The sequence below is a fragment of the Clytia hemisphaerica genome, unplaced genomic scaffold (genome assembly GCF_902728285.1).
Source record: "Clytia hemisphaerica strain Z4C2 unplaced genomic scaffold, Clytia hemisphaerica genome assembly, whole genome shotgun sequence".
Classification (NCBI taxonomy): Eukaryota; Metazoa; Cnidaria; class Hydrozoa; order Leptothecata; family Clytiidae; genus Clytia; species Clytia hemisphaerica.
This window is the reverse complement of record NW_027104602.1, coordinates 228343-256256: the sequence shown is the minus strand read 5'-3', so window position 1 is coordinate 256256 and position 27914 is coordinate 228343. Positions and strand designations below refer to the sequence as shown.

The following is a 27914-nucleotide window of genomic DNA, read 5'->3' as shown; positions in this document are numbered from 1 at the left end:
GCAGGCTCTTTTCAGCTTGTGATAAAGAACGATATTTTGTGCTACGGTGCTTAAATGCCGAATTAATGGAAGAAGATGAGGTCGATGGCTGGTTGGCTGGAGTTTCAGGGTCTACTGTATTATTGTTGGTGGATGGCGGCGGTGAAGATGGCGGTGGCGGTGGTTGAGTCGTGTGTCGGTTGTGTCGTTGACGTTGCTGGCACTTGATTGTTCTAAATGTACAAGATAGTTAAGTTTATTTTGTATCCGAGATGGAAAAAAAGATTCTTGCTTCCTGAGGAATCTTCATTTTCAATTTTGATTTCGAATTGGTTTTTGCTAGCCTGGTATCCAAGGGGGAGACTCTTATTGCATTCAGTTATTTACTTAAAAAAGATAAAACAAAGAATTTGAGAATAAAGAAAGAATTTACCGTTTTGTTCAAGTAATAATTTTTTTTGTAGTCTTCTCTCCCTTTTGGCTGCAGCTTCTTTTTTAAGCGTCGCCTTACGTTTTTCAAGATCTTGTTTTGCTCTCAGCCTTGCCAATCTTTTCCTCAATGCATCGTTCGCTCTGGAAGCTTCTAGATCTTTTCCTCAATGCATCGTTCAGCATTTGTTGTCGGATTAGCTTTTCTTGGACGCCCCATTTTTGTGACCGATTTCCGTTGCAGTTTGTCTTCAAATGATCATGTATGCTATCATTCTTGCGAATAAATCACTCGAAAAGTTTATTCGCATTGTATCTGATTTGATAAGTAGCATACATACAAAAGAGGTTTTTATGTCGGACGGACACAGAAATTTTTTGTTGAATTTAAGGGCAGGATTAGTTTAAAGAGTTACGCGGGCCTACACTTATACATATTTTTTAACATAAGGATTTACAAAAGTGCGACATACTAATATCAAAAGTAATACTTGCAGCACCAGAAGTAAATTTCAGTGTGTAATTATTCTTTTTTCAGTGTCGGACAGACACTTTTACACAGAGGAAAAGCTGATAAAATCTTTACTAAGGACGAAATGAAGTAAAAAGGGTTAAGGGTTAATACTCGATATGAATAAAAGAGCTTAAGTGATACCTGAATCGAGCTATTGACCGTCAGAGGACTAACATACATGGCATTTTGATATTTATGTCGGACAGACATTATAAATTTAATCGAAAATAGCATTGATTTGAGTTTCCTTTAGAAAAATTGATGTTTGAAGACGTATTTTAAGCCCTATTAGTTGATAGCTCAGAGTAGTGGTAAGACATGCACATGTTTATTTCGTTCTATAAAAAATATTGTAGGTGTCTTTTATTATGTCGGACGGACATTGTAATAAGAAGCAGCAGCAGCATTTCGGCGAAATCTTGATTGCGACAGAAGTAACCATTGAACAATTCGAAACTGTTAGTGATGTTAACTTATGATCTAATGCAGTTACAGGTATTTGAAGTTTCCATCAGAACCCATCTATGATTTACCAAATGTCCGTCCGACATAAAAACTTTCCAGAGCACACCATAAGAATTGAAAATTTTAAAAAAATTTTCAACTATTTGGATTATTGTAGTGGAAAATAGTTTTCCAAAAGGTAATGAAAGCAGGAGAAAAAAAAAATTTGTGGAAATTAAGAAGAAATAAAATTTGTGAAAATGCACCACGTTTTGTAATACACCCGGGAAGCTGCCATAAGGCTTATCGATAGATTTAAAAAAGAATCTAAATTACGTGTTACGATTAGGAAACTATTTCGAGTTTTCTCGCAAAATTAAGTTCTTCAATATATAAAAACATAAGGCTCCGTTGGCCAAAATGTTAGGAAAAAGTTACGAACATTTTAACTTTTAGGCTCTAAGATGGCCAATTTCTAAAGAAAATTGACAAAAATGCTCACAAAATGGTGAAAATAAGAACTTGTTAAGAACATTATCAGGCTTAAAACTCAAAAAGTTAGGAACATCCCATGGCTTCAAAATTTTTGGATGTTCTTCATTTTCCTTTGAAAATACAAAGGTAACATTTTTTTTTTCTTTACGAAAATACAAAGAATGAACTAAATTATAAGGGCTTTTGATTGCTGATAATAAATTCATGATTGATGTTTATGTTGATTTAAAGAGGTCTTAAGTTGTCTCTATGACAACGAATATCATAATTCAATCAAAACAAACACGTTTCATATTTCTCATCTTAAGTTTATGAGGGGAATTCCAACCTAACTTTGAACAAACCACAAGCTACAAAAATACTAAAATGTTTTAGCCTATACGTTATGGAACACTAGTCATCAAATGTGTGGTCCGTTGAGGGTTGGTTATTCAGAATTTCTCCCGTAGAACGCGTACGGCCTTCGGTTACACGTTTTTTTTTTTATTAGAACCCAGTTAATAAGAACATTTAGGCTGAAATTAGTCGAAAAATTAAGAACATCGTAAGAACATGCCCAGCCTCAGTTTGGAAAAAAATGACAAGAAACTACAATTTTTCTTCTTTTCAAGCAGTTTTAACCCAACTTAGGCATGGATTTTCTAAAAATCGATAGTCAAATATTGTCCAAATTGTACTAATTTTATATGCTCTTTATTTTGCATGATATTGTCGATTTAGAGTAAAAATTATTAGGAAAATTAAGAACGCATTTAAGAACATTTAAGGCTGAAAATTGCTAAAAAAATAAGCACATCCAGGCTCAGCCAAATTTTAAGTGTTCTAATAAAAAAAAAAACGTGTAGTCGTACAGGGTTCGGTGTGACCCAAATACACTGTCCGACTCTAAGCTTTCATAGGATTGACCATACACCTTTCTTTTCCACTCATCTTTTCATGTGAAGCCGTCTTTTAGCACTTTTAACTCGTTCCATCTGATTTTGTTGATTTTGAATTTGTTTCCTTTTTTGATTTTGCTTCAAATTCAAAGGCTTTAATAATATTAAAATCAAAGCCTTCTCGATGCGCAGAGCTTTCGTGGCGCAATTGGTTAGCGCGTTGCTCTGAAGCTGGGGCATGATCGACGACCTGGCCGGGGGAAAAGAGAAAATAGGAAAAAGGAGGGAAAAGTGGGAAAGGAGAAATAAAATGTCCACGTGTACGTCAGCACGTGATCACGCTTCATCAGAAACGTGGTGTAAACCATGTGATATTACCGTACAACCGAGAGATTTATTTCTTTTAAGTGACGGAAATTAAGCAGTCAATGGTCGCAGAATTTAATTTATTACACTCATTGAAATAAATAGAAAGGTAGAAATTTCGTGCATACAAATCTTCAGTGTTGAAGAAGCCAAATTCCTTACGATTTCAGGAGAAAAAAGGATGAGCAGAATTTATTGAAATAAAAGTCCTCAGTTTAAGAGACTTTTATGATGATGTAATATCTCGATTTTCCGATTGAAATACCGATAAAATTTCCATTCGGATTGAAAATCGTGAAACTATCGCTGAAAAATGAAAGTTCTGAATAATTTGAGAAAGGAACCAGACTGGCTGTGCAGATGTAATTTAAAATTAATGTTTTACATGGAAACATCCAAGTTTTTGCCACGAGTGACAATTTAAGCATTTTTGCTACTACCGGCAAAAACCGGTGTGTTTAAAATCTTTTCCCTACGAATATGGACAAGACCAAAGTCTATCCCCCACTAAATGAGAATTTTTAGATATTTTCAAAACGGGAAAATTTAGTTTCGACAAAAGCGGTTTGCTCAAAATTTTATTTACGTAGAACAGAACATAACCACAAATTTATCATCTCGAGAGTAGTATCACCGTCATAGAATAAATGTGATGTCTGGAAAGAATGGAACCAAAGAAATGAAACTTAGTTCTTTTGTTTAAAATAGTACAGCATGTTTTAAAAATATTATTCCTACAAAAATAAAATACAATCGGAAAGATATCACGTTTTACCTCCAAAATATATAACGGGGTATAAACAGCTCTGTTAACCGAAAGGTTGGTGGTTCAAGCCCACCCGGGAATGATGCCAACTTTTAATGTATGAATTATGTATGGAAGTGTAACATTATAACCATCATTTTTTGGTGATGAAAAAGACAACAACAACAAAAAGGAAGGTCTGATAACGATAACGCGATAATTACAGAATTTACACAAGGTGAGCAAAAAGGGTGACGACAAGAATTTTTTACTGGAAAAACGGCATGGCCCGAACATGTTTGGGCATGTTCGGGCCATGTTCGGACCACAAAAAAATAAAACCACATCGGCCCAAACATGTTACACATAGGATCGTCAGTCAGGCAAATTCTTGTATTTGCACGGGGTCCGCTACGTTGCATTTCCAACGGTCGAAATCGAAGATAGCGTGAAAACGTGGTGCAAATACACTGGGTTTTTGGAACTCTGTGCCTAATGCACAGGGGTGAAAAATTAGAAAATTTAAGATTTTTCAATGGTTTTACAATCAATTAACACCATTCTTTTTGTTTAGAATCAATATTAAGAAGATGAATCAAATTCAGTAAGATATACCAGGTAATCCTTTTTTATTATTTTTGTATTTTGATTTGGAAAACAAGAATCGTTTTTCTTATGCTGGGATGTAGCAGCCGTAAGGCTGTGACGAAGGAATTTATCCGCGCGGCCATACTTTCGATTTTCGGATGCGGAACATACGAAACTTAGAATACGGGCATTGTGAGATAACGGTGTTTCAGAATTTCTGTTCTCCAGCGGTCTAGATTGGATGAATTACAACAATCCTTCTCGCTATTTCTTCGTTTTCTTTTTCATTTCAGTTTTCATTTTTTATGGGAACACAATTGTGATCATATCCAGGTGAGACGTATATTTTTCACATTTTCCACCGTCGTAATATCATAATGATACACATTCATTGGCGAGGGCAAGAATCTGGAAACCCTCTGGAGAATATACCCTCGTGTCAGAGATTCGGTGGAGCCCCCCCCCCTGTCCCACTGGGAAACTTGGCCAAAAAATTGTCTGACGGTGGAAAAAATAACCACTTTAAACCACTTTAAAAGAACCAAATGACTTGATACCCTCAGTATGTTGGAAAGATTGCACTGCAAACCATTCTCACTGTAAGCCTCGAGCTGGAATATAGATTTTCTATCCCAATCAGGACACTACAATTAGATAGAAATTTTCATCCACACTGAAGGAAAAAACTCCACCGGGGGGCGGCACTGAAAAGGTGGTGTGTGTGAGTGAGAAAATGACAACGCCCAGAATTAAAAGAAAGACCAACGAAGTCACATTCTATACTCTATTTATTTGATTGCAATGATCAATGGCCTCATTTTTGTTTTTGGCCACTTTTTTTAATGTATGTATTCATATATATATATATATATGTATAACGTATATTACCTTATCGGGGAAAAAAATGTCGGAGTTTATTTCGTCGGGGTTTTTTTTCGTCGGGGAAAAATTTCGTCACCCCCTCAAAGTTTTCGTCATTTTCCCCCGACATTTTTTTCCCTGATAAGGTATTCTGTAAATTGTTAAATTTAATACAAAAGGTGGTTCCTATTTTCTTCTTTACGACTCTCGAGCAACACGCTCTCCCCGAACAGCTCATAATGGTAACAATCGGTAACATTGGTGGTGGCACACTAAATAAAGAATGAAAATTAAAGCTATTATCATACCTTATCGGGGAAAAAAATGTCGGGGGAAAGTGACGAAAACTTTGAGGGGGTGACGAAATTTCCCCCGACGAATTTTTTCCCCGATATTTTATCACCCGACCAAAACTTTTACCCGATTTTTTTATCCCCGACCAAAACTTTTACCCGATTTTTCACACCCCAACCAAAATTAAAATCCAAATCTTTTAGACCTTTATTAACCGAAATTGGTGCTTTAAACGTCGAGTTACAAGATCTTTTAAGGAAACCATTTCATTAGGACAATTTAGTTGGGTGAAAGTGACTAAATTGTAAATTTCGTCGGGGAAAAATGACGAATTTGAAATTTTGGTCGGGGAAAAGTGACGAAAATGCCTCTAGGTGACAAAATTTTTCCCTGACGAAAAAAAACCCCCACCAAATAAAACTCCCTTCCCGATAAGGTATGCGACTTCTCAAGCGATTTAAAGTACCTGAAAATCAGACCAGTTATAGTCCGGTATTACGAGTGGTCTAGTAGGGTGTCCGGACAATTCCCCCCTGGTGAATTCCCCCCCGGTGAATTCCCCCCAGTAAATTCCCCCCTGGTGAATTCCCTCCCCGGAAAATTCCCACCCGGTGAATTCCCCCCTGGTGAATTCCCACCCACATATTTTCATACAGTTGACGCTCTCTAATTCGACGTTCTACTATTCGATAGGCTCCCTTATTCGATGAAATTTAAAGTCCCCGTCAACAAGAAACTCTCATAAACGACGTCCCCTTATTCGATAAGCTACCTTATTCGATGAAAATCCAATCCCCCTTGAAGATCGAATTAGAGAGCGTCAACTGTATGTGTTTTTAAGTTTCGAAATCATGGACTGTAACCCCGGAGGGTACTAGGGTTGGCGAATGAGAGGTATGTGCGGACGGGACCTCCGAAAACCGACCCTTAGAGAGACTTTTTGAATTTTTTTTTTCGATTTTTGAAAGAAGTCATACCCTTAGAGAGACTTTATTACAATTTTTTCTCTGGAAATCAAAAAATTTCCTAAAAATCCTGGATTTTCCGACCCTTAGAGAGACTAATTTAAAACTTTCAATCGAAACAAACCTCCAATTTTAGGGTCAAGGATTTTTACATGATAGTCTACAAAGTTTTAAGAATCACAACGCCCATTTTTTTTAATTCTGAGAAAAGAACTGAAAGATTTTTATATGATAGTCGTCTACACAGATAGAAGATAAATAGTAAAATCGCTTATTTCAAATTACATGATTTTTTAGTTCACCAGGGTGGAATTCACCGGGGGGGAATTCACCAGGGGGGGATTATCCGGGAATCGTCTAGTAGCGGTCATATTTTTATTTTAATAATTTAAATCGGCCTCTAGACCTTCTAGAAATGGTTAGAGAACGGTCTTGGCCGCTTCTAGACGCTCGTGGCCGCTCGTTAGACAGGTAGGTCCTGACTCTGCTTGTTAGTGATTTTTAGAACCGGTTACATCAAAAAAATTTTGTAAAAGGATGTCGATCGGGCGATTGGGGCTGTCTAGGACCGGACGCTTCGCAGCAGGAACTAAATTAACTAGACTCGTAGCGGTCAAAAGACCATCTAAATACCAGTCCCATTTTCAGGTACTTTAAATTGCTTGGGGAGTCACATATGACTGTAGAAGATCCGTGGTACGGTAGATTTTGTTAAGCTTGAAACTAGACAAATTGACCGTCGCTCAAAGGTCGGTAGATAAATTGCCGAAGTTACAGTGACAAGTAAGGCACACTAATGGGAAGCACAAAAATCGATTTAGATTTCAACATAGATGAGGTAATTGCTTCATAAATATAACAATGTAACATACGTCTCTGGCGCTTCTTGAGTTTTAGTGAAAGCAGTCCGTAATGATTGTGATATTGACAAATCGTCTCCGCTTCGGTTGATCCATTTTTCCTGAATAAAAAGAAAGTAAAAACGATATTTGAACTTGAGCTTTCAAAGTATTGAAATCATCGGATCAGTCGTTTTTGTTAGCAGTGAAGCTAAAAAGTCTAATCTTTGGGAAGATAATAAGGATATTAATTTGATGCAGGGGTGTATCTAGGATTATCAGGTATCGCTGAATTAGTATTCTATAATAGACCTAACGCAAATAGGAAAATCGCATTTTAACGATCCTAAGGCTGTTCGCATAAAGAAAGCGGTAGTAAGGGCGGGTTCCGTATGCAAATTTATCGAGTAGTGAAATCGCGCGATCTAGACGCGGGCGTTTAGAAATACTCAAATTTATCAAAAATATTTTGCTTGATTAGAAAAGATTGAATGGGTGGAATTTTTTTCTATGGACACAATCCTTTATTAACGAATGAAGAACATCGTAAAGAAAAAATGAAAGCCCCGTTCATCTTCATTTTCCCACTTTTTCACTTTAAAGTTGAAATTGGCGTATTTGCCTGACGAGAACACTTAAAAACATTTACTTAATAGGTGGAACCGCATGCGGCCCTCGAGGAGTGTCTTAGGTAACCCGAAATGTATCGGCATTTATCATCAACATGAAAAATATGAGCAATCTTATTGGCTAAAAACGCGTACATAAATGTAGACTATGCTATAGTCTAAGACGAATCACTATCTAAGAAAAAAGCCCAAAGCCGAATAAAATTCTATTCGCAAACGGGTTTTTTGCCCTCGAAACTCTCCCGCTGATTTTTTCCCGTATACCGCCATAACGCCATACCACCATATTTTCCCGCCTTTCCCGAAACTTTCAGAGTGTCAAAAATTTTTTTCAGTGAGCTATTAGCAAAAGAGTGCCAGCCTGGTGGAAAACACCCCCCCTGATAAAAATAGGGCTAACACTTTAATTGCCACGGTCACATTTTTCTAAGTTTTTTAAAGAAAATCGCTAGTTCAAACTTTAAAGGCTTATATCTCCGGATCTAGAAGGAGTTAGAAGCTTGTTCATAGCTCGTTGAATAGCTTAGAGTCTCCTCTTTCTTTTAGGCGCCTTCGGTGCCGCCCAAATGACCTGCCTGAATGATAGAAAGGTGCCCAGTAGTAAAACTCCAAACTAATTTGCTGGAAGACAGAATCAAGTAAAGCAGGGCTAAATTTGGAGGTTCTTGGATCACTCGTTGACCAAAAATGGTGAAAAAACGGTGAAAATCTTAAAAAAGTGGATTTTTGTCAAATTTTTGCATTTTTTTTTTGACTTTTTTGCTTAAAATTCCGCTAGAAAGACTCACTTCTGCAATTCCTACGAGTTAGACCAAAAATGACGATTTCTAACTCAAAGTGGGCATTACAGGAGGGCTTTGCTCTGTGTGGCCGGGTAGCTCAGTCGGTAGAGCATTCGCCTTACAATCTAAGGTTTGTGGGTTCGATCCCCGGTCACCGCCAATTCAGCGAATGAGTAGCTTAAATTGGGTAATCTGATCTAGGCGGTAAGGTACTGGGAGCTGAGAGTAGGTGTGGCGCACCACCTCAGCATTCGATCTCCCAGGTCTAGCGCAAATAGAAAAGGGGATAGACTCCCTCACTCCCGGCTCCGCCGACAGCCACCAGATGAATATACTTACTTTTACTTTTAATTCGCTCTGATATATACGACATTGGCACTTAAAGGGTTAATACTTATTTTTTTCTAAATCATAGAGAGAAGACTAGAATAATCATCCCAACCAACAGAAGTAAGTGAGCAGAGAGTCAAAGGATTTTCATCATGTCAATGTCAGATGTCATTGTGACTTCGCCTGAAGCTGAAGGTAAAAAATTAATCCTACAATTGACTTATTTGATTTCTGTCAAATGTTGAATACACCCCTGTCTCAGTTGTCTGTACACAGACCCAGTATCTACGGCTAATTTCAGAATCCATTGCCCGGTCTGTTGTCATTGTCTTTTCTCATATTTGAGATTTTTAAACCGAATGTTGCGATGGAGTGTTGGTGAGAGAGGGGATACGATGAGAGGAAGTGTTGCTATTTATGAATCATACTTCATCGAAGAGGTCTCCGTACGGGAATTTTTTTATCAACAGACAATATGCGCACAGAGTTTTTTTTTATCGTCTCTTTTATCACCAAACATTATGGTATATAATAATAAAATAGTATTTACATTTAAAAAAATAATAAAGAGCCCTAATATATATAAGACTAAGTTTTCGTTTTTCAAATATATACAAGTGGAGTGACCGGTATATATCACAGGGACAAAAGCGGTCACTAGGGGGAAACAACACTCATCTGTTACGGGGCCTATCCGCAGGTGAGGATAGCTTCTCCCTAGATTACGCTCGGTCCGGACTGTGGGAATCTGTACTACGAAGCGATAAACGTGAGATACACTCTGGTACAGAGTACCGTCTCTGTGATCCGGTGACGTTTTAATACAAAAATCAGTGACCCATCAGTGAACACCACCAATTTTAGCCTCCCTGATTTTCTAAAACTAGTATTTTTTCAAGGTTTTGAAGCTGTATTCTACTTAATTAGTAAATTCCTGCATTGTTCTGAGAAATAATGGATTGGCTAAGACCCCCCTCGCTATCCTGATGGAGGGTCCATTTGAAGGTTTTGAGGGGTTGTTTGCTATATGAATATGAATTATTTTCAATTGTTTTTGTTTTTAGGAAGAGTTTAGGAGCAGTAGACAAAAAAATTGAGCTAGACTTCACTTGACTCACGATAACAAATAAAAAATTTTGGGCTGGGTCGATGTGAAAAAATGACCAAGATAGGACCATAAAGTTCTAAAATTTGCTAACTTTAATATATGTACAGTCTCTGAAAGGTTTTCGAATTGGTTTTCGAATTAGTTTTTGCTTTAATCTCATGTAAATTTGCACGAAATAAATCAAGTAAACAAAACAGAAAGTGGCCGGACAACAAGTAACTCTAGCACATTTTCCAATTTTGACATACACGATGGGTCATTGTAACAACCAAAAACTTTAAAATTGTAGGTATTTCCGCTTGTTACTTGTTTTATCTACTTGATATTTTTTCACGTGTGAGATTTAATTCGAAACCCGTGTATTATATGTATGTGGGTGCAGTGCCGTAGGAGGCATTTAAATATTGGGGGGATGAAGTTTAGTAACACCGCGAGGGCCAATCATGGTTTGGCCCGAAGGCGGGAATTTTAAAAATTTGAGCTCTACATTGCTTGAAAATGCACTCAAAACAAAATGCTTGACAATTATGACAAATTAAAATAGAAAAACTTTGCATTTTGAAAATAACCATTTTTGAAAAAATTATTGCCCTCCACCCCAGTTGCTACGGCACTGGGGTGGAAAATTTCATTTAGTTTTCACCAGGTTCTGATGGCCTGATGAGATTTTTATAAATTACCCGTAAAAGCTTGAATACAAGTAAAATCAGAGATGACATTGTATACACAGCCCGATACCTTCGGAAATTTCAAAATACATTGCCAATTCTAAGACTACAACTTTGAAGAAAAACAACAAAAATACAAATAATGGCGAGTTTTTTATGTGTAAGTATTATGTAAAATTTATTTCGTAAAATATAAATATAGTTCCATAATTTATACAAATTACAAAATTTAGACATAAAGAAAGTAAAAAGTTTAGGAAAAGTGTTTAGAAATTAGACGTGAGGATAAAAGGATGGAAAAAAGACAAAGACAAAGATTTTCGCTTTTCATGAAAAAAAAAATGAAATAATTTAGTGTTTTGGTGGGGATTCTGGTTCTGTCTTGTATTTTCCTTGGTACAAACAGGCGTTCCATTTCTCATTGAATTGTAATCCTTTTGGGCAAGCGATGCATCCGACAGTTTGTCCGTGGAAGCAAGCGACGTATTGGTGTGGGTTGTGATCGTCTTCAATGTTTCCGCTGAAGTGTGGTCCACGAGCTGGGCATTTGTCTGGGCATTCGAAGGTAGTTGCTGGTTCCCAGGGTTGTGTGGTGACACATTCGTCTTTTCGGTTGTACAAACATTGGTTGCATGGTTCGCTGAATTCCAAGGACAATGGCCAGCAAGCTTGACAGTAAGCTAATCCGTTGGAGCATTGGAGGAAGTAGTGCGGGTTGTATCGGCTGTAGTAGTAGTATTCGTAGTTTCCATCAGCTCTTCCTTTGCAGAGAGAGTCTGGGCATGGGACAGCTGGTGGTGTGGTACCAGTTTGGGTTCCAACCTCAAGGGCGGCGGCAACTGAAAGATGAAGATTATTGCAATGAATTTAAACCTTCAAAATTCAGTGATCTGCGAAATTAGTTAATAAATTCAGTAATGGTTGCTCTTAAAAATCAATACTTTTATACAACGACATTATTTTCTTAAAGTTGTTTGAAGTACTTACCAGCCAAGAAAGCGGTGAAAATGATGACCTTCATGTTTGTTTGTTCTTCTGAGATTACTTGAGATCTGAGATGATGATTTTTACCACCTTTTCACGTCTATTTATACGAAAGAAAATCTTTGAAAAGTGTTATGAAATATTCAATTTCCTTTATCAATAAACAAATCTCGAGTAATTTGTTTGTAAACCAATTATCTGGCGTTTTATGGGAAGAACTCTAATTGCAATTGGTTTTGTTTATTAATTGAAATTAGCTTTATGTAACTGCCTGAGGAATTTCTTTACTTCCTGATCAGGAATATACATCAAAACAGTTTATAAAAAAAACATGAAGATTTTTAGATAATGCAAAATCAAGAACAAAGGCTTCATAGAAGACAAAAACAATTCAAATATATACGAGGCTCAATTTTGGGTTGTCTTCAAAAAGATTCAGCTCAAAGGGTCATCAAAAACTCAAACTTGAACCTTCGGGTCGAACGCATTTCCATCAAACAAAACCTCATACTTCGACCATGTTTGTATTTGAAACAGCGAAATAAATACACGTCTTTTATTAGAACAAACTGTATCAGAATATAAAGCTTCGATGGCCGAAATGTTATAAGAACAAGAGCTAAGAACATTCTAAGGCTTAAAACCTAAAAAGTGAAGAACATCCGAAGGCTTCAAAAATTTTGGATGTTCTTATAAAAAAACCTCGTGTAGCACTACCACTATGTAGCATTGTCCTCATTGACAGCGGTCATGATTACAACTTAGCCTATTGTTATCACACGGTATCGAAAGTAGTCTCTTGGTAGCATTTAAGCTGATGATGCCATCACACCTAAAACATTTCTAATCACGCCATCATGCCCAAAATAATTCTTTAGCACGCTTTTTGAAATCTTAAATCACGCCAACACGCCAAAGAAATCCCCAATCACGCCATCATGCAAACCGCTAGGGTCCTGATTTCTCATTTTTGATTTTAGTCACAATATTGATGAGGTATATGATTTCTCGTTGGGTTTATCTTTTTACAAAGTGATGTATAAGCTAGCCTGGATATCCAGACTGTAAACTATTTCACAGTCTAGTTTTTGATATTTTATGTTCTGGTTTACAGCCTGGTCTCCTTTGAGCAATTTGCCTTCTCAGATCAGAATGCAGTCCACTTGCTTGCGCTAACTTATTCGCTAAAGTCGTAAGGGTCGATCTACATGGCGTGGAGAAATTCTGCTACAAAAATTGGGTAACCCACTATTTGCCAGTGAACATACAGCTTTCTGTTACATGAAAACACGAAAAAGAAGAAACAGAGGCGAGTTCATTTTTCAAGAAAACATGGTTGGTCATATGGTGATACATGCAAACTTGTTTATGGACTTTGGTGTAATCTTTGGATGTTTTTAATGGCTTTAGATCTTGTAAGGCTCCTTGTTATTAATTTCTATTGTGCTGCCCTGGGTTAGCTAGGAAAGTTTTGGAAAACATGGGTTTGCACTTTAATTCTCTAGGGAGATCAAGCTCTGTAATTTTAGAACTTTGCATGTTGAGGTAAATTTTTTTTAATTTTGAGCTTGGATATTCTCATAGCGTTAAAGAAGTGAACAATTAACCATATTAAAAAATACGAATCTTGCTGTTAATAAAAATTCATACAGGGACTGACAATTAAAAACAATACACGTTTTTTATAAGAAAAAGTTAAAGATTATGATCAAAATATATATACGGCTAAAGACATATTTAGCTGGCGAGTGTCTACAAATATAACATTACGTAATGTTTAAATTTTCTATGAGGAACCAAATCAATCAAAGATTGGAAAATATATTTGGATTTCGAAAAAAAGTAGGCAGAAGGAAGTTTGCTTGTTTTCTTCCTCCTTTCTTGTTTAATGTGGAGATTTTGTAAAAGATGAGAAATTAGATTTATTGAATTTAAGTGCCCTGATGTATCTTCTGTGTGCACCAACAAAATTTTGCTTCATAAAACTACATTTTGATGCTTGAATGTGGACTTGTATGAGTGTATAATGTTTCACCACACTGGATTCGTTGATCACTTTGGCTCCAGATAATTGTTTTGTCAGTTCTACAGATATGTTGCAAATTATTTCAAGGTATTCTAGTTATGTATTACATTTTCGGGGTCCTCATATTGAATATTTCTGACATTACTTCTTTATGATTCTACAAAAGGGAGTTTTGTTGTTCCTTCAATAAGGGCCTTTAAATGTTAAAACAAACAAACAAAGAACTTTTCTTCAGCTTTGGCACTTTCACTTTTTAATACTGTGTGGCCTTTGTATCTTTTCATTTTCAGGTACTTAGCTTCAATTCTTTGATAAGATTGGAGTGTTTCTGGTTGTTTTCTTTCACTTTTGTGTTCATATTTGTATTTTTTGAGCTTCGACCAAAGAGCTGATGGAAAATTTTTGATAAATTTACCAGATATCTTATAAAAGCAAAAGTCAAAAATAAATCTACAGACTGTACGGGGACTGTACATAATGCGCGCATCAGATTATTTTTTATCTTTTTATTTTTTCGGGTCTGGGATTCGAATTTCGAATGTAAACATTCCATTGAATAAAACGTTCGAAACGATCGTTTTTGCGTACACATCAATGTCAATCAAATTATTAACTCGCCAAGATTTCCTTTGCGAACCGGAAAGCGGTTGGTAGATCATTAAGCAGACCTCTACTACCTGGGGTTTTGTAGAGGTCTGCGATTCAGACTAAATTCCTACGAGTTCTAACTCAATTACAGCTTCGCCCTCCTACATAGCCTATTTCGATATACACGACATTGGCACTTGAAAGGTTAAGAATACCCATGATGAAATGAAAAAAAAAAACACCATTTTTACAAAAGGAAAGCGTGCATTCGATTCCTCTCCTCTCAAAAGGTTGTTTCTTTTGTCGTTTTTTTACTACTTCATAGAGTCAACCAGCAATAGACTTTGTTTGATATCTTTTGATTGAATGAATATTTTTGAAAGATTTTTTGACAGTGATGATGATCTAAGATTGAAAAATCACTCCTGTGAAAATGGTAATTATACCACATTTATACAAGAAGTTGATTTTTTTCTTCTTCATTTTTCTTTTTCATTTTCCTTTTTTTTCCAAATTTTTGAATTGATAATATTCTACTCATGAATATCTTTTTAACGAGCACAAAATCGCAACTTGATTCGAATTCTATCAAGAGTTACAGCCATTTTTGTCTCCAGCTGCAAATTATTTTGAGACAGATTTCATTTTTATAAGAACATCCAAAATTTTTGAAACCTTCAGATGCTCTTAACATGAATCTTATTTTGTTTTCCCAAATTCGAATAAATCCCTGCATGGTCCCTTGAAGATCGGGATAAAGCAGGGATTGTATATGAAAATGTTGGTTTTTCTAAACGCCTTGGGATTGCTGTTTCTGAGAAGGACTTGGATCTTCCTAGTATCTATTAGACTTCAAAGAAACACAAAAATTCAACAGGAAAACATCTACTAAAATACTATCGACTAGACATTCGATCCGGTGCTGGGTATTTTAATAACATTTTTTCAATAGACTTTAGTATGGGAGCATCTTATAATTTCGTGATTTCATACATACCGAGTTAAAATCAAAGCTCAGTGTTTGGTGAAGCAAAAGCTGGGTGTCCACTGAAAAAAAAAAAGTTCGTCGCAAATACCTGTTGACAAAATTTAAATCCAGACATACGTCTGAATATAAACTTTTTCATTTTTATCCCTTATTTTTTCGGCTTATCGCAATAACAAAATTCGCGACGAACCTATTTTTTCCAGTGGACACGCAACTTTAAAATGCTCTAAGTGTTTACCATTTAAATTCTATATTTGAATTTTGTCTCAGCATTTTGAAAATGGTGATTTTTGACGAATTTTTCGTCCCACTTTTCTTACAAAATAGTCGTAACGTTTGATACACAAATTTGAAAAACTTTTTTCGAATAGATCAATTTTTTGTGGAAAACTAAAAAAAAAAACAATAAGGTCGATTCTAAATTAAAACTTTTTTATTGACGTCTTTTTAAAGTTCATAACGTCATTTTTGTAATTAATTTCTTAATTACCCTTAACAGATTTGATTTAAAAACTATTAGTGAAAAAAGTATTTTTTTAAAAGTGTCAAGGAACCCTTAATAACAGTTTCATTTTAAAATCCCAAAACCAATTTAACCACGATTTGTCGATTTTATGAAATATGTTACAGATCCTACTGGCTCTCTGTCTATCTGTTACCGAAAAAAATCAGAGACAAGCAATAATCAACCAAAACTACGGGTATATATTTCGTAAAATTAAAATAGTTCCAAAATTCTATAGATTACAATATTTAGACTTAAAGAAAGTAGGAAGATTAGGCGTAGGTAGAGTTAAAAAAGTCAAAGCTGATGATGAAAGAGTGGAAAAAAGACAAAGACAAAGATTTTCGCTTTCAATAAAAAAAATGAAAATAATTTAGTGTTTCGGTGGGGATTCTGGTTCGGTCTTGTATTTTCCTTAGTACAAACAGGCGTTCCAATTCTCGTTGAATTGTAATCCTTTTGGGCAAGCGATGCATCCGACAGTTTGTCCGTGGAAGCAAGCGACGTATTGATGTGGGTTGTGGTCATCTTCAATGTTTCCGCTGAAGTGTGGTCCACGGGCTGGGCATTTGTCTGGGCATTCGAAGGTGGTTGCTGGTTCCCATGGTTGTGTGGTGAAACATTCGTCTTTTCGGTTGTACAAACATTGGTTGCATGGTTCACTGAATTCCAAGAACAATGGCCAGCAAGCTTCACAGTAAGCTATTCCGTTGGAGCATTGGAGGAAGTAGTGTGGGTTGTATCGGCTGTAGTAATAGTATTCGTAGTTTCCGTCAGCTCTTCCTCTACAGAGAGAGCCTGGACATGGGACAGCTGGTGGTGTGGTACCAGTTTGGGTTCCAACCTTGAGGGTGGCGGCAACTAAAAAATTTAGATGAATTAAATATATAGATGAATTATACAATTCAATTTAGAAAATTTCAACCTTCAAAAATCAGTGATCTGCGAAATGAGTTAATCAATTCAGTAATGGCTACTTTTGAAAATCAATTACTTTTTACTTTAAAGTTGCTAGAGGTACTTACCAGCCAAGAAAGCGGTGAAAATGATGACCTTCATGTTTGTTTGTTCTTCTGAGATTACTTGAGATCTGAGATGATGATTTCCACCAGATTTTTCAAGTCTATTTATACGAAAATCTTTGAACTTGTTAAATCCTTTATCAATAAACAAATCCTCTATATAATGTTTGCCGATCAATTATCTTGTGTTACTTGGGGAGAGCTGCCATTTCATAAATTCGTTCTAATCAATGTTTAGATATTTTTATGGCAGAAGCATCCTTCTGAAGTATTTTCCTTCTTCCCCACTATATATTTTTTTCGTTTATAAAGTAAGGCGTAAAGTTGATTCGTTTTTTTGTTCCAACATAGCTACAACAAGTAATTATTTGATTCAAATTACAGATACAGAATAAAATCATCGAATCTATCACGAGTAAAGCTGGCAATTTAGTTTTTGTGTGGTTGTAACTATAACGAGAAATAACAAGAAATAACGAGAATTAACAAGAACTAACGAGAATTGACGACTAGGTAACAAGAAGTAACCAGCACCAAAACTGACAGAAACTAATTAGGTTAATATCAAGAAATTATTGTCAATATTGCCAAATTTGAAAGTAAAAACGAGATAAAGGTGCCCGAAAAGTAAATCTAGCAATGAAATCATAAACCTTAAAACAATTGACTGGTGACAAAATCAAAACAATGGAACATTAATTCCGCAACTGCAGTACTCGTTACTAAGGTCTAGAACTCGTCATTTCCATTAAAGCACTCGTTACTTCTCGTTACTCCTCGTTACTTCTTGTTACTTCTTGTTACTTCTTTTTCCTCTTAATTAGTAACAACCTTTTTGTACTTTTAAAGAAAATCAAATTCAAAATTAAACTTTAATTCGAGATGCTAATAAACGAGACCACCAAGTCAAAAATTGGATTATTTGATGAAGAAATCCAATATAATGCTATAAAAATAGCAATTAAAATAGCTAAAGATTCATTATTAAGCTGAAAAACGTTTTTAGGGGAATCTGCTTCAATGGCCTATATGATACACTCTATATCTTGCTAAAATGGGACTAAAGTCTATTCACGATAAGTGTGCACTCTTTTTTCTTTTACCTATAACTTTTGAAGGAATTCTTCAATCTTTATAAATTTGGTATCATCGGAAAGATATTAGTGAGTGGAACAATTTGAAATAAAAAAATATTTAAAAAAATTCTAAAAATGAAGATGAAAATAAAAAAGAAAAAAATGAAGATCTAGTAGAAAAGTGCTATAACTATCATTTTCATTATCACCAACTCAGCAAGACAAGGACAATAAACTCAACAAAAATGAAAAAGATACTTAGAGATTCATATAGTTTTTATTGAAGGGCAGTATGTTATTACCAAATTCTATCAACTCTGAAACGTGTAAGACATACTCAACCTGGTTAAAGTTACAGTTCTTTTCCTTCACTATATGCTCAGTGAGAACGCCTTTCCATAATTTGGGAAGGCTAGAACCTAGGTATAAAGAAGGAAAGGGCTTCTAATAGTGATTAAGGAGGTGTAATCATGGTTTGCAATATATTTTTTTACAAACACCCATGTCACGGACCCGGTGGGATCCACAATCAAATTGGACAAGTCGGTTAGGCGAGGCCAATTTAATTTGTTGTTTTAAGCTACCCAAAAAAGAAGGTCGGTCGGCGAAAAAATGAAAATAAAACTAGGATTTCACCTATAAAATCTCATAAATAGGCAGCGAAAACTACTACATCTTGACGAAAATGCGAAATAGAAAATAAAAAGACACAAAAAGGTCGAATTTATGAATGAAACGAAAAACAGAACATGAAATTCTCAAAAGCTTAGAAAAATATTAAAATTGCGAAAATTTAAATTCAGTAGTAGAAAATGGAGAAAACTGCATCGAGATGATTTTTGGATAGCCATTGAAGCTTTCTGGTTTAGTCGTACTTGTGCGATATGTTTATTTTGATGTGTCAATTTATGATTTCAAATTTATGAAATTTTTTTAAAAAACTACAATTTTTTTTGACGTTTTAATGTCAATTTTGAATCCGGTTGCATATCTTTAAGCGATTTGAAGATATGGACCAAAAAACATAATGTTGCATTTTTGTTTTTGGCCCACCCGGTTTTAAATAGACTCTATATCAAGATAATAAACATTTCCTGATCAGGAAGCAGGAATATTCCTCAGGCAGTTACATAATCCAATAAAAATGCAATTTAAATCAACAAACAAAAGCAAATTGAGTTCTTCCCATGTAGTAAGACAAGCAAATTACTCGAGATTTGTTTATTGATAAAGGAAATTGAATATTTCAAAACACTTTTCAAAGATTTTCGTATAAATAGTCGTGAAAAAGGTGGTGAAGATCATCATCTCAGATCTCAAGTAATCTCAGAAGAACAAACAAACATGAAGGTCATCATTTTCACCGCTTTCTTAGCTGGTAAGTACTCTTAAAATTTCAAGAAAATAATTTCGCCGTATAAAAACATAACATCGACGGATGAAAGTATTAACTTTGAAAAGGAACCAATTACTGAAGTTATTAATCTATTTCACAAATCACTGAATTTTGAAGGTTTAGTTTTTCAAAATTTTTATGGTATAATTCAACTAAATATTTAATTATCTAAATCTTTCAGTTGCCGCCGCCCTCGAGGTTGGAACCCAAACTGGTACCACACCACCAGCTGTCCCATGCCCAGACTCTCTCTGCAAAGGAAGAGCTGACGGAAACTACGAATACTACTACTACAGCCGATACAACCCACACTACTTCCTCCAATGCTCCAACGGATTAGCTTACTGTCAAGCTTGCTGGCCATTGTCCTTGGAATTCAGTGAACCATGCAATCAATGTTTGTACAACCGAAAAGACGAATGTGTCACCACACAGCCATGGGAACCAGCAACCACCTTCGAATGTCTAGACAAATGCCCAGCCCGTGGACCACACTTCAGCGGAAACATTGAAGACGATCACAACCCACACCAATACGTCGCTTGCTTCCACGGGCAAACTGTCGGATGCATCGCTTGCCCAAAAGGATTACAATTCAACGAGAAATGGAATGCCTGTCTGTACCAAGGAAAATACAAGACCGAACCAGAATCCCCACCAAAACACTAAATTATTTTCAGTTTTTTTTAACTAAAAGCGAAAATCTTTCTTTGTCTTTTTTCCATCCTTTCATCTACACTCACTATACTTTCAACACTTTTCCTAAACTTCCTATTTTCTTTACGTCTACATTTTGTAATTTATATCATTGATGAAATTATTTATACTTTACGAAATATCTTGAATACTACCTTAATTCGAGTATACTTGGTTATATAGGGGGGATATATTGTTTCCAGATTTTCAAAGAACTAAAACCATCTTCTCAATCGTACAAAGTAGAAAGATTGAGTTTTTTTGAGAGGGGCTTCCAGTCGGAACCGATGGAACTTCAGTACACCCTCCTCTCACAAACCCACTGAAGAAATTGGCCAAAACATCCTCCCCAGTGGAAAATTGTACTGCAATATTTTTTCCTCGTTGAAAATTGATAATTAAATATTGTGCTATTTTTCCATCGCCACGAAGTTTTAACCCTATTTTTATCAGGGGGGGGGGTGTTTTCCACCAGGCTGGCACTCTTTTGCTAATAGCTCACTGAAAAATTTTTTTAACACTCTGAAAGTTTTTGACTTTTAATATAATCCTATTAACAGCATGTATACCAAATTTTACAACTATACACCGACCAGATCAGGTTTTATGACTTTTTTGTGCAGGCATATCATAAAATCCAGCTAAAACCCTGTAAAATCCCAAAATCTTAAATTTAGCATAACTTTTGATCTAGCCATCCAACTGACTTCAAATTTTGACAGGTTATAGGTATTAATGATAAATTCTAAAAAATATTTAAAAAATTTTCAAAAACTGCTGACGTCATCAAAAATGACGTAATTGTTTTTTGAAAAAATTTACTCATTTTCTGCATGGATTCTAAACCTTGATTTTATTAGTATGGTAAAAACCGGCAAATATGTTAAAGATATTATTTTTGGCTTTTAGAAATTTAAAACAGAATTGAAAAATCTCCATTCGTTCAACTTTAATTGCTATTTTATTGAACAGTACTTTTTCATTGGTTAGCGATAATTGTTAAACTTTGTGATGACGTCATCACCTTTATGATGACGTCATCAACTCAAATTTTTTTCTATGAACTCCTTTTATGATAGAAAACATTTGTGCCAAATTTCAAGTCCATACCTTTTCTAGATCAAAAGTTATGCAAGGCTGGTGGAAAACACCCCCCCCCCCCTTGAGAATACAAAATCCGAAAAAGCCTGATAATAATAGGGTTAAAACTTGAAAACAATGGAATTCAAATCCCAGCAATAAAAAACATGGGTATATCATTCCTCATCGAGTTTTAGTTCGTTATTTTTACGAAACTTTTTGAAAACAGCCTACCAGGTCGGTGAGAAGTAGGTTCTTCAATCTTTGAATACAAACCACATAATTCAATATAAAATTCGATTGATTAGAAGTCAAAAACCACTCATTCCTGAAGCAATAGTTGCTATGATTGGAAATATACAGTAAATTCTTTATAACTCGAGCGCACACTGGGAACAGAAAACTTTTTCCTTCTTTGCAATACATTTCTTTCTTTCTAGATAATCCTTACAGAACCGGTAGATTTTTTTCAAAAAAATAACGAACTGAAACTCGATGGGGATTGATATTTCCATATTTTTGTATAACAGGAGATTTAAGTTCCATTGTTTATATGCCATTAAATTTTGTGGGGATTGGGAAAAACAGCATAATATTTTGCAGCGAGGATTGGTTTATTTGATTAAATACAGTGAAGAGGAAATTGGAGTATAATTTTCAGCTTATTAACTTATTCAACTTAATTAATGACAGGAAGTCTGTGGTCAACAAATTAGTACCTTGAAGACAGGTCTGCAAAATACACATTGATCATCATCCAGAGTTCAGCAAGTTTTAAAGTTCTTCTGTACCCAAAACGAAACTTATAGCACAAAAGGATTTTTTTTCTTGATCTTACAGCACTTTTTTGCTTAATTTTAGTCATTTTTAGTCATTTTTTATCCATTGAAGGTATTGAAAACCTGAACACATAATTGAAAAAAGAGTTTTGAAATCTTTTATGTAAATTATGCTTTTGATATGTAGTGTTTTATACGAGCCCTTGATAATTTATAATGGATTTCGACTTTTGAACAGTTGAATTCTTCATTGAAGACGTCACCCTTTGCCATACATTAAAGTTGTCTTAGGTCTAATTTGTTTGTGTACCACTCTACCAATTCTACAATCGAATTGAAAATAGGTTGTTGAGTTCATAAAAGATGTTGCAATACTTGTTGGCCCTACACAAGTATAACCGAAAAATCTAGAAACAAGCAAAAATCTATCAAAATTTAAATGTAATTTTCGACGGTGAATATTATAAAGAATTGAAAAATACAGTTTTTTACTTTCAAAATAACCACGGATGGCCACAAATTTTTCGAAAGATGCTGTAGATCAGTCCGACCTGGCCTAACAAAGGAGCTAAAAATCCGCAGCCAGACAACAAAAATAATCAGTCAAAATCGTATCGAGTTGGGATCACAGGTATTTCATAAGATATAAATAGTTCAACGATTTATATACATTACAAAATATATATATTAAGAAAATAGGAAGTTTAGGAAAAGTGTTGAAAATCTAGCGAGTGTAGATGAAAGGATGGAAAAAAGATGAAGAGAAAGAATTTCGCTTTTACTTAAAAAAACTGAAAATAATTTAGTGTTTTGGTGGGGATTCTGGTTCGGTCTTGTATTTTCCTTGGTACAAACAAGCGTTCCATTTCTCGTTGAATTGTAATCCTTTTGGGCAGGCGATACATCCGACAGTTTGTCCGTGGAAGCAAGCGACGTATTGGTGTGGGTTGTGGTCATCTTCAATGTTTCCGCTGAAGTGTGGTCCACGGGCTGGGCATTTGTCTGGGCATTCGAAGGTGGTTGCTGGTTCCCATGGTTGTGTGGTGACACATTCGTCTTTTCGGTTGTATAAACATTGGTTACATGGTTCGCTGAATTCCAAGGACAATGGCCAGCAAGCTTGACAGTAAGCTAATCCGTTGGAGCATTGGAGGAAGTAGTGTGGGTTGTATCGGCTGTAGTAGTAGTATTCGTAGTTTCCGTCAGCTCTTCCTTTGCAGAGGGAGTCTGGGCATGGGACAGCTGGTGGTGTGGTACCAGTTTGGGTTCCAACCTCGAGGGCGGCGGCAACTGAAAGATTTAGATGAATTAAATATTTAGATGAATTATACCATTAAATTTAGAAAATATCAACCTTGGAAATTCAGTTATGTGAGAAATTAATTAATAAATTAAGGATGGTTGCTCTTAAAAATCAATACTTCTATACAGCGAATTTCTTTTCTTGAAGTAGTTAGAAGTACTTACCAGCCAAGAAAGCGGTGAAAATGATGACCTTCATGTTTGTTTGTTCTTCTGAGATTACTTTAAGATCTGAGATGATGATTTTCACCACCTTTCTACGTCTATTTATTCGAAAATCTTTGAAAAGTGTTATGAAATATTCAATTTCCTTTATCAATAAACAAATATTAGGTTATTAGTTTTCAGCCGATTATCTGTCGTTACATGGGAAGAAGTCTAATCGCAACTGCCTTTGTTTGTTGATTAAAATTAGTTTTTTATTGGATTATGTAACTGCCTCAAAAATATTTCTGCTTCCTGATCAGGAAATGCCTCTTATCTTGATGTAGAAACTATTTTCATATACAGTCTGTCTCAAAATAATCAGCAACGGAAACATAAAGATGGTAACCGTTTTATGAATCGATAAGATAGTAAGGAGTACTAACTGTATTGTGTAAGGGTTGCAAAGAGATGTAGACTCCAACTTAAATCGCAAGTTGCTAGCAAAATAAGAGACACTCTGAAAAATCTCTAAGCTTAAGAGACAGTGTCGTAAGCCTTAATGCCCCAAACACACCACACAAACAACACAGGTGGCACAACACCTGCGCTCCGCTCTTTTCTTTCCTTCTAGTTCTTCTAGTGATAAAATAGTTGTCGAATGATCATTTTTATTCCAATCGTCTGCTCGAAATCAAAACATAACAAAATAAAAATCTTCAAAGATGACTTTTTGGTTCTTGGCCAGTTTTGATTTGTTTTCTTGACAAATTTGACAAATTTGATTACCTCCGTACGTCTTTATCATTGAACATGAAATTGGTTTTACAAGGTTAGTTTAGTTCACTAAAACAGCACTACTCTAACCCGTGCGACTTCCAAAAACTTCTCATTTATTGACCTTATTTGATACTTGATACTTACTTTTAAAAGTCAAGGAAGATGGAGACCTTTTCTGTCACCGGTCGAACTAAATTTCTTTTTGATTAACAACAAAATAAACATTAAAAACCGAAGAGCAACGGTTTAGATGCATACCTGCTCGGTAATTTGATCAATTTCTAGGTCCGTGTTTCGGCTTCCGGCAACTATTTTGCCGTTCACTCCTAGGGTACAATTTTAAAACGGCATTTTTTGCAGTCCTAGCTACCAGACTGAGAAAGATTTTGTGACTTCAAGCAAAACTATTCAAGGTCATTTCAACAAAATCGCCGTTTTGAAGATGTGATTTAGATAAAAAAAATTTCACTTTGGGATAGAAGTTAGAGGTAAATGCACACAATGTAGCAAAACTTCGCTCATAAATTCTCTTCGCAAAAATACTATCAAATAGAAAAGCTGCAATGCTGTCAGCTAAAAGATGAAATTTCGCTCAAAATCAAAATGTTTCAATTTAATATATTGTCAATACCTAACCCCCCCGACTATTTTAGTCAGCAACAGAGAATCATAACATGTCTATTATTTCGACTCCATTGAAGTAAACATTACCAAAATTAATAGTTTTGTCTAATTACTGTTATACATTTGGGAATCTATTAGAAGATTTCTTTTGAAGGGAACTCATTTCAATTACATCCGAAGGTTTCTTGGGAATTCGTCAGTAGCATTCTGGTGCGGTCTCCTAGACCTTAATACGGTAATATTTGCTCTTCATCTTTGATTCTTTCTACTTACAGTGATTAGATTGACACATGCACCATAAAATTTCTGTACTTGGTCGCGTCAGAGGTTTGTATACTCTTCGAAAACTCGGCCTATGATACTCAGGGTAGGGACGGGTGCTGTTGCGAATAAGCTCCAAAATTCAAGTGTCCTTTTCCAGTGAAAATGAGAATTCTGTGTAGCTAAGCTTATTTTCCAATTTGGCTGTGGATCCAATCGGGTCCATAAATAAATTATCAATTTTTCGAAAACAAAAGTGATTTTAACCAAACGAGAAGGGTATGAAAATGAGAATTTCCACCGTCGATGCAAACCATGGTTGCATCTTCTTAGTCACTATTCTGTGCCATTTTTTCTTTAAACCTAGGTTTTAGCCTCCTAAATTTATAGCTTTCTCACTGAGCAGACTCTGAAAAAACACACTTTAACATTAACCAGGTTGAGTAAGCCTTATGAACGTTTCAGAGTTGATAGAATTTGGTAATGACATACTGCCCCTCAATAAAACCCCTCTTTTCCAAAACTTCGCTACATCTCTGTCACACAGTGTAAGAATGAATTCATTAAACCAAACTAAACCACTAAATCAAAGGATACTGCAAACTGATGGAAAAAGTATTTAAGGTTTTTCTCACCCCAGTGAAAATTAACGTGCTCGGGTAAGTTATGGCATGTCTTAAAATTACCATAATTTTTAGATCGCATTAGTCGACAGAAAATGACCAAACAAATGACTGAACATGAAGGGTACTATGATCTAGTTTCTAACCTGATGTGTAACCTAATTGTTTTTTCGCTGATTTTCGCGAAGAAGCGCAAAAACTGATTATTACGTAATAATCGATGACGTCATCAAAACTAAAAATTGAATTTCCCAAGAATCGTTTATCCAATTGTTTTCAACCTTTCACCAAATATGTATCTTACTAAAGTCGATCATTTGAAGAAAAAATTTTTCGAAATTTTGATGACGTCAGCAGAAAATAGGATTTTTCGTTTTTCACTAATTTCTGCTGACGTCATCAAAATTTAGAAATTTTTTTTTTCAAATGATCGCCTTAGTAGTAAGTAATAGTACCCTTCATGTTCAGTCAATTGTTTAGTCATTTTCTGTCGACTAATAAGATCTAAAAATTATGATAATTTTCAGTTTTTGAGATATTCCATGTTCCATAACTTACCCGAATGATTATTACCACCCCACATAATGTTTTAAAGAATAATTTGCGCCCTATTGAATTTAGGATTTTTTTTAAATTCCCACTCCACTGGGTGCTCAATGCCCACCAGGGCATAAAAAGTATCTTGCGCCGTAGTGAATTTCAGATTTTTAAGCAGGTCCGGCGAAACCGGGGGGACTGGGGAGACTCCAGCCTCCCCACTTTTAAACAAACGAAGTTTTTTCAAATTCCTAGCGAATTTGATCAGTCAAGGTCCCACTCCACTGAATGCTCAAGACTGAGCACGGAGACAGGAATATTTTAAATTAGAGAAATTATAGTTATAGGGTAACATTTCGGAAAGTAGAAAAAAATGACGCAGCGCTTCAGAGAATGTATATCAGGTAGAGTTGCCTCAAAAAATAATAAAAATTATTCAACTTTACGCCTTACTTTGTAAACGAAAAAATTACAGCAGAGAGGAAGGAATATTCTTCAGGCGGATGCTTATGTCATAAGAGGTAATTCTAAACAACTATTAGAAGGAATTTATACATTTAGAATATTTCCAATTAACGCCAGATAATTGGTTGACAAACTAATTACTCGAGATTTGTTTAATTGATAAAGGAGATTGAATATTTCATAACACTTTTTAAAGATTTTCGTATAAATGGACGTGAAAAGGTGGTGAAAATCATCATCTCAGATCTTAAGTAATCTCCGAAGAACAAACAAACATGAAGGTCATCATTTTCACCGCTTTCTTAGCTGGTAAGTACTTCTTGCAGCCCTTTTTAAGAAAATAATGTCGTTGTGTAAAAGTATTGATTTTCAGAAGCATCCCTATACGAATAAATTTTTTCACAGCTTACTATTCAAGGTTTAATAATTTATCAAAATTTAATGGTATTAAATGTATCTAAACGTTCAATTATCTAAATCTTTCAGTTGCCGCAGCCCTCGAGGTTGGAACCCAAACTGGTACCACACCACCAGCTGTCCCATGCCCAGACTCCCTATGTAAAGGAAGAGCTGATGGAAACTACGAATACTACTACTACAGCCGATACAACCCACACTACTTCCTCCAATGCTCCAACGGATTAGCTTACTGTCAAGCTTGCTGGCCATTGTCCTTGGAATTCAGCGAACCATGCAACCAATGTTTGTACAACCGAAAAGACGAATGTGTCACCACACAGCCATGGGAACCAGCAACCACCTTCGAATGTCCAGACAAATGCCCAGCCCGTGGACCACACTTCAGTGGAAACATTAAAGACGACCACAACCCACATCAATACGTTGCTTGCTTCCACGGACAAACTGTTGGATGCATCGCTTGCCCAAAAGGATTACAATTCAACGAGAAATGGAACGCCTGTCTGTACCAAGGAAAATACAAGACCGAACCAGAATCCCCACCAAAACACTAAATTGTTTTCAGTTTTTTTAAGTAAAAGCGAAAATCCTTCTTTTTTTGTCTTTTTTCCATCCTTTTATCCACATTTCTAACTTCTGCAACAATTTTCCTAAACTTCTTACTTTCTTTATATGTCTAAATTTTGTAATTTTTATAAATTATT

General features: G+C 35.5%; 5 protein-coding genes across 5 annotated transcripts; 2 read left to right on the top strand and 3 right to left on the bottom strand.

Annotated features, from left to right (window-relative positions):
• Positions 1-11233: 11233 nt before the first annotated feature.
• On the bottom strand, positions 11234-11964 carry LOC136824184 (uncharacterized). The gene is made up of 2 exons (XM_067080361.1): positions 11902-11964; positions 11234-11753 (listed from the first exon to the last, which is right to left on the bottom strand). Exons 1-2 carry the CDS (start codon positions 11933-11935, stop codon positions 11266-11268), a joined length of 522 nt encoding a protein of 173 aa, XP_066936462.1. The 5' UTR covers positions 11936-11964; the 3' UTR covers positions 11234-11265.
• Positions 11965-16384: 4420 nt separating this feature from the next.
• LOC136824219 (uncharacterized) lies at positions 16385-17093 on the bottom strand. Its single transcript, XM_067080395.1, has 2 exons — positions 17031-17093; positions 16385-16866 (listed from the first exon to the last, which is right to left on the bottom strand). Exons 1-2 carry the CDS (start codon positions 17062-17064, stop codon positions 16421-16423), a joined length of 480 nt encoding a protein of 159 aa, XP_066936496.1. The 5' UTR covers positions 17065-17093; the 3' UTR covers positions 16385-16420.
• A 2320-nt stretch (positions 17094-19413) lies between these two features.
• LOC136824181 (uncharacterized) lies at positions 19414-20355 on the top strand. The gene is made up of 2 exons (XM_067080357.1): positions 19414-19481; positions 19681-20355. The coding sequence occupies exons 1-2, from the start codon at positions 19448-19450 to the stop codon at positions 20166-20168; spliced, it is 522 nt and encodes a 173-aa protein (XP_066936458.1). The 5' UTR covers positions 19414-19447; the 3' UTR covers positions 20169-20355.
• Positions 20356-22668: 2313 nt separating this feature from the next.
• On the bottom strand, positions 22669-23599 carry LOC136824175 (uncharacterized). Its single transcript, XM_067080350.1, has 2 exons — positions 23522-23599; positions 22669-23344 (listed from the first exon to the last, which is right to left on the bottom strand). The coding sequence occupies exons 1-2, from the start codon at positions 23553-23555 to the stop codon at positions 22857-22859; spliced, it is 522 nt and encodes a 173-aa protein (XP_066936451.1). The 5' UTR covers positions 23556-23599; the 3' UTR covers positions 22669-22856.
• Positions 23600-27042: 3443 nt separating this feature from the next.
• LOC136824190 (uncharacterized) lies at positions 27043-27802 on the top strand. Its single transcript, XM_067080367.1, has 2 exons — positions 27043-27099; positions 27277-27802. The coding sequence occupies exons 1-2, from the start codon at positions 27066-27068 to the stop codon at positions 27762-27764; spliced, it is 522 nt and encodes a 173-aa protein (XP_066936468.1). The 5' UTR covers positions 27043-27065; the 3' UTR covers positions 27765-27802.
• Positions 27803-27914: the final 112 nt, after the last annotated feature.

Coding starts and splice junctions, on each gene's coding strand:
- LOC136824184 (XM_067080361.1), bottom strand. CDS start 11,935: ATGAAGGTCATCATTTTCACCGCTTTCTTGGCTG. Junction 11,754..11,901: donor TTTCACCGCTTTCTTGGCTG/GTAAGTACTTCA, acceptor TTCATCTTTCAG/TTGCCGCCGCCCTTGAGGTT.
- LOC136824190 (XM_067080367.1), top strand. CDS start 27,066: ATGAAGGTCATCATTTTCACCGCTTTCTTAGCTG. Junction 27,100..27,276: donor TTTCACCGCTTTCTTAGCTG/GTAAGTACTTCT, acceptor TAAATCTTTCAG/TTGCCGCAGCCCTCGAGGTT.
- LOC136824181 (XM_067080357.1), top strand. CDS start 19,448: ATGAAGGTCATCATTTTCACCGCTTTCTTAGCTG. Junction 19,482..19,680: donor TTTCACCGCTTTCTTAGCTG/GTAAGTACTCTT, acceptor TAAATCTTTCAG/TTGCCGCCGCCCTCGAGGTT.
- LOC136824175 (XM_067080350.1), bottom strand. CDS start 23,555: ATGAAGGTCATCATTTTCACCGCTTTCTTGGCTG. Junction 23,345..23,521: donor TTTCACCGCTTTCTTGGCTG/GTAAGTACTTCT, acceptor TAAATCTTTCAG/TTGCCGCCGCCCTCGAGGTT.
- LOC136824219 (XM_067080395.1), bottom strand. CDS start 17,064: ATGAAGGTCATCATTTTCACCGCTTTCTTGGCTG. Junction 16,867..17,030: donor TTTCACCGCTTTCTTGGCTG/GTAAGTACCTCT, acceptor TAAATTTTTTAG/TTGCCGCCACCCTCAAGGTT.